The following is a 5,996-nucleotide window of genomic DNA, read 5'->3' as shown; positions in this document are numbered from 1 at the left end:
GCTGTCCTGGAACTCACTTTGTAGACCAGGCTGGCCTCGAACTCAGAAATCCGCCTGCCTCTGCCTCCCGAGTGCTAGGATTAAAGGCGTGCGCCACCACGCCCAGCTTTCAATTGAGTTTTAAATAAAAGCCACAATAGTTTTCTCTAGGTTATTTTTTTTTTTTACCCCAATTTAAAAAACATCCTAGAAAAAGAAATGAAAATATCCATCTGCACAAAAGCTTAGCATAAATTCATAGCAACAGTGTCTATAAGAGCCATATAGAGCGACAGCTCCACACGACTGACTGACAAAGCATGGTAACAGTCAGCACAAGAGAAGCACACAGATCCCCGATGAAGAAGTGAGGCCAGTGCGCAGAGAACAGGAAAAGCCAAGGAGGGAAGCAGCCTCAGAGGTTCACAGGGTGATGAGAGTGAGGCACAGTTCTTAAGCCTCTATTTGAGAAGCCACAGGAAGCTCTGACTAGAGGAGCAAGCTTTGACTCAGCCCTGACCCCACCCTTTCAAAGTGCTCGAGAGCATCTGCTGCCTCCGCAGTGGTGGTTCTCCACCTTCCTGATGCTGCTCCTTTAATGCTGAGGTGATCCCAACCACTAAATCATTTTGTTGCTACTTCATAACCGTTATGTTGCTACTGTTATGACTTGCAATATAAATATCTCATACGCAGGATACCTGATACACAGCCCCTGTTAAAGTCATTCAACCCACAAAATTGAGAACCTCTGGTCTAGAAGGATGTGGAGGGCTGAGAGGTCATAGCTCACAGCCGAGGAAGAAATGGCTCATGTGGACCCTGCAGACTGAGAGGACCAGAGAAGGAAGCTTTTGGATGAGATCTAACTTCCACCTCACGCTACATTTGGGTTATCTGAACCCTTCCTCAGCCTCACACAGCCTTGGTCCAGCTGCCCTTGAAAAGCACTGCAGGTGTAGAAGAGGAACTGCACAGGCAGGGGAGCTCAGAGCTCTACCTCATGCTGTCTCAAAGGTGCTGGCTCTGATTTGGTGTGCACACACACCTGCACTGTCACTTGACCCCTGTGGAAGTGCCAGTTCTGTGCTTGCTGGTCTTCCTTCCTGTCCTGTGGTCTGCTTAAGTGTTTCCCACTGGGGCCTGGTTTTTGTTTTCTGTTTTTTGTTGTTGATTTCTGTTTTTTTGTTTTGTTTTGTTTTTGAAATAGGTTATCAGTATGTAGCCCTGGTTGTCCTGGAATTCCCTCTGTAGACCAGAATAGCCTGGAACTCACAGAGATTTGCCTGCCTCTTCCTCCTGAGTGCTGGGATTAAGTGCTTCACTACACCTGGCCGAGGCCTGTTTGGATCTGATGACCGAGTTTCAGACAACTCCACAGAATAATGTACTATTCCAGTGGAATGGCCAGACAGAGCCAAGCTGAGCATGGTGGCTTGCTGCGGTAATCTTAGCACTTGGGGACAGTGACAGTGACAAGAGGCTTGGCTATGAGGGTTTGAGGCTAGCCAGGATTATATACTCTTAGGAGAGGGGAGGGGGAGCTAGAGGTATACTAGGCTCAGTTCCACACTGATGCCCTGGAGGGAAATTGGTGTGCTGTCCTTGACTGCATTTTAGTTAGGGCTCGATGTGTCAAATTCGAGTGACCCTTGAGCTATGGGCACACACGGGTGTGAAGAGGAGGAACTGTGACGCTAAGGGACAGGGAGCATGAAGGTGATCTGCAGAGACCTTTAGCAGAGAATGCACTTGTTTCTCTGCCTTCTTCTCAACTACAGCAGGGATTTCTAGGAGGGAAGGAACGAGTCATGCAGTAATTTTTATGTATGATTCATTTTTAATAAACACAACCCTTGGTTGGCCTCCAATTCACAAAGATTCTCCTGCCTCTGTCTGTTGAGTCTTAGGGGCATTATTTAGTAGTGTGTGGCAGGGAATGGTGACTGTCATCACTAAGTTTTTATCTGTAGAGGGCAGGCCTGTCTCCACTGCAGTCCTGTCCCATCTAGAATCGTGCATGGTACCATATACACAGCCAGTGTTGAGGCTACACTTGGTCACCAAGAAAGAGACAGCTGGTTGTTTCCCCCCATGGCTGAACTGGATGTGTCATCTGGTCCCTCCTGACTTCTTTCATCTCCCTGGCTTTCTCTCTCTAGTGGGCTCCGTCCCAAGTATACAGCAGAGTACATGGGACACAAGCCATGTCTCTCCTGCCAACTCTTAGCTTGGAAGGAAAAGTCTTCTAGTTGTGCATCTGTTCCCTTAAAGAAAGAAAGGCTCCATTTTACCTGTGAATTTGAAGGTTGGTATTGTCCAGTGTGACCAGGCCATTGGTGGCAGTCCTCCGGTAGCCTGCAGGGGGCCTTTCTAGCATATCAATGGGGTACCAGTACCGCACCAACACCCCTTCACTCCGCAGGTATGTCTCCACCTGCACCAATTCATTCACCTGCAGGAAGAAGTGTGCATTCAACCTGCTGTCCTGAGACCTGATTCAGTTTTTCAAGCTCATGCAAAGATACGTAGATATTAAATCTCCAGATATTATGCTATACTTTGTATCTAGTTGCTATTTTATAAACAAAATTAATGAGCCCAAAGAGAATTTACAGTACACATATTTATTTAATCTCCCTATCACCAAAGTATTGTTTGTAAGCCATGGTCTCATTGTGTACCCCTTGCAGGCCTGGAACTCAAGATTCTCCCTCTCTCTGTGCCCCCTTCCCTCTCCCCCTATATGTATGTATGTGTGTGTGTGTGTGTGTGTGTGTGTGTGTGTGTATGCACACTGAGAACAGATAACCTTGGAGGTCAGAAGAGGCTGTTGGGGCCCTTGGAGCTGTGACTGCAGTAGGTGTTGAGCTGCCAAACGTCGAGGCTGGTAAGCAAACTCAGGTCCTCTGCTTGAGCAGTGCAGGCCCTTAACTGCTGAGTCATCTCTGAAGGTTCAATTTGTTGGGGTTGTGTGTGTGTTAAGATCAAACCCAGGGCCATGAACACGTGGTATCTACTCTACTATTGAGCCTCACACACAATTCCTTTGGGTCTTGCTGCATAGCTTAGGCTGGTCTGGAACACTCAATTCCCCTCCCACCGCCTCCTGACTACTGAGATTATTGGTGTACAGTACTACAACTTCTTTTGTGTTTTGGTGTGTGCATATGTGTGGTGTGTGAGGGAGCATATGCTCATGTGTACATACATGTGTAGAGGCTGGTGTTTTTAAGGTAGTTGCTTTCTACCTCACTTTTTTGAGACAACCCCTTAACTGAACTCCGAGCTCCCCTTTGGCTGCTGTGGCTGGCTGACTGGCAAGCCCTGGGGATTGCCCTGTCTCAGACCCTCCTCCCAGCCCTGGGTCATGGATACACTGCTGACTCTCAACTCAGGTCCCAGTGCTGGAGCTGCAAAGACTTTACTGACTGAGATACTTTCCCACAAATGTCTCTTTCTTTTAAAGATGATTTTTTTGTTTATTTGTTTGAGTGTTGACTTGTATGTGTGCGTGTATACTACTTGTGTGCTGATGCCCACAGAGGCAGAAGAAGGTGACAGGTTCCCTGGAACTGGAGTTACTGCAGTTTTGGGTAGGTCCTCTATAGGAGTAGCAAGTGCTCCTACCTGTTAAGGATTCTTACTCAATACATTCTTAATTATAAATTAACACATAATAAAACATGTAAAACACTGTCTTAAAAAGAAGTCTTAGCTGGGTGGTGGTGGCATACGCATACCTTTAATCTCAGCACTTGGGAGGCAGAGGCAGGAGGATTTCTGAGTTCGAGGCCATGCTGGTCTACAGAGTGAGTTCCAGGACAGCCAGGGCTACACAAAGAAAACCTGTCTCGGGAAGACAAAAAAAAAAAAAAAGTCTTCAGGAGGGCTGGAGAGATGGCTCAGTGGATAAGGGCACAGACTGCTCTTCCATAGGTCCTGAGTTCAATTCCCAGCAACCACATGGTGGCTCACAACCATCTGTAATGGGGTCTGATGCCCTTTTCTGGTGTGTGTGAAGACAGCTACAGTGTACCCATATACACAAAATAAATAAATCTTAAAAAATGAAAAAAGAAAAAAGTCTTCAGGAAAAACAGGAAAAAATTTTAAAAGTAAAAATTTGAAAACTCAAATTTTGTTAAAATAACCTTTGTGTTATTTTGTAATTTGTATAGCTTATATTTTAAGTAAATCTTTCATAATCCCTAAGTAAAAATTATATTGGTATTTGAATCCAGAATGCATACGTATGAGCTTACTTTTAATTGCCACCAATAAAACACAGCTGTCAGATGCTCTGCTTTTTAAAAGTTATTAGCATAGGGGCTGGGAATGAGGCTCAGGTGCAGCTTTCAAACCTCTGGCCTCCCTCATGTCAGTCGCTGTCTGCCTGCTACTCCTGCCCCTTTGAGTCCTCCTGAGCCTTAGGAGAGATCTCTGTAAAATGGAGACAACCACTGATGGGCACCGCCGCTCACCTGACAGAAGGGACTGACGCCGAGTCAGTACGATGATCGCCCAGAACCATCTCTTTCTCTCCTACCATCCATCTCCGCAATCCCGGACCCTAAGCCTTAATTTCTGACTTCTGTCTATGACACAGCCTGAGGATTATGGGCTGCTCTGCTCTGTCCTGGAGATGTGAGCTGGGTGCAGCCTCACTCCCATAGTCATTACACGTTTTCACCTAGCCTTCCCACAGATGCACTTCCACTTGGTATCCTTCTTTCTCTTCTAAGATTTATGTTATGTGTATTTCTGGGTGTTTTTCCATGTGACTGACTATATGCACGTGTGTGGGTTTGGGTGCTCACAGAGGCCAGAAGACATTTCTGATCCCTTAGCGCTGAAGTGAAGGCATCTGTGAGCTATCTGACTGACATGGGTCCTGGGATTTGAACTCTGTTCCTAATGACTAAGCAAAGTTAGTGCTTTTAGCTACCAAGCCACCTCTCCAGCCTGGTTTCCTTGTTTTTAACTTGAAAAGAAATCTAAAAGCAAAATCCATTTTTCACGTGTCGGCATGGAGCTGAAGACAGAACCCCAGGACCTTGTACATGTGCATGTTAGGAGCCCCATCCTATAGTCCCTTTGTATGGGCACGGGAGCCACTTTCCACACACAGGACTGGAGTACCCTGACTGGCTATTTACTTACTGAATCAACATCTAGGACGACTCCATGAAGGCCGAAGGTTTTTAGCATCCCTCGGATGGCAAATTTTGGCAGAGCAGTTCCCACGGTACTGCTAGTTACATTGCTGCTGTCTGGAGAGCGGGTTACAACCGTGAGACCTGAGGAGGTAGAAGAAGTACCACGTCACCTTGGGAGGTTGCACTGTAGGGTCTAACATTGCTCTGTAGCATGTGACAATACCCTCAGTTTCATTATAACAGTAAAAGGAACACAGCTCAGCCTGTAAGGTGATAATAAAATGGTAAACTCTTCCAATTTATGAGTTAAGAAGACAAGCCATTAAAAACAGGCAAAGGACTTGGATAAGCACTTCTCCAAAGAGAAATGAAAAGATAACACATGAAATGATGCTCATTTTTGCTTGTCTGTTACCAGGGAGTTGTGTATAAGAGCCACAGTGAGAGCCCTCACACCAACAGCAAGGTCTGATGGAAAAAGACAGATGGAACTTCCTGCCACCCATGTGAGGAAACTGGAGCACTCATGCGTAGCTGGTGAGCTGCTGGGAATGTAGGACGGTCCAGTTGCTTTGGGAAGTATTTGGCAGTTTCTCAAAGTAACGGTTAAACACAGAGTTACTGTATCACCTAACAATTGTACTTATGGTTACAGATGCCAATCTATTATAGTACATGTATATTTCTTCTGGAGAAATGAAGATGTATGCCCATACAAGAGTGTGAACACAAATGTTTAGAGCAACATTAATCCTCACAGCTAAAGAGTAGGGCCAACTCAAGCCGAGCATAGTGGCGCACGCCTTTAATCCCAGCACTTGGGAGGCAGAGGCAGGCAGATTTCTGAGTTCAAGGCCA

The 5,996-nt window shown here is 46.0% G+C and overlaps 1 protein-coding gene across 5 annotated transcripts in view; it reads right to left on the bottom strand.

Annotated features, from left to right (window-relative positions):
- Positions 1-5,996, bottom strand: part of Hectd4 (HECT domain E3 ubiquitin protein ligase 4) — a 152,284-nt gene that overhangs the window by 28,317 nt on the left and 117,971 nt on the right. For all 5 annotated transcript variants that reach the window (XM_021163286.2, XM_029477883.1, XM_029477884.1 and 2 more), the window contains exons 54-55: positions 5,143-5,279; positions 2,274-2,434 (exon numbers count right to left, since the gene is read on the bottom strand). In XM_021163286.2, coding sequence (XP_021018945.2) covers positions 2,274-2,434; positions 5,143-5,279 — 298 coding nt within the window. The remainder of the gene's footprint in view (positions 1-2,273; positions 2,435-5,142; positions 5,280-5,996) is intronic.

The sequence above is a fragment of the Mus caroli genome, chromosome 5, assembly GCF_900094665.2.
Source record: "Mus caroli chromosome 5, CAROLI_EIJ_v1.1, whole genome shotgun sequence".
Taxonomy (NCBI): domain Eukaryota; kingdom Metazoa; phylum Chordata; class Mammalia; order Rodentia; family Muridae; genus Mus; species Mus caroli.
Note: the sequence above shows the minus strand (reverse complement) of the source record. Positions and strands in the feature narration are given on the sequence as shown.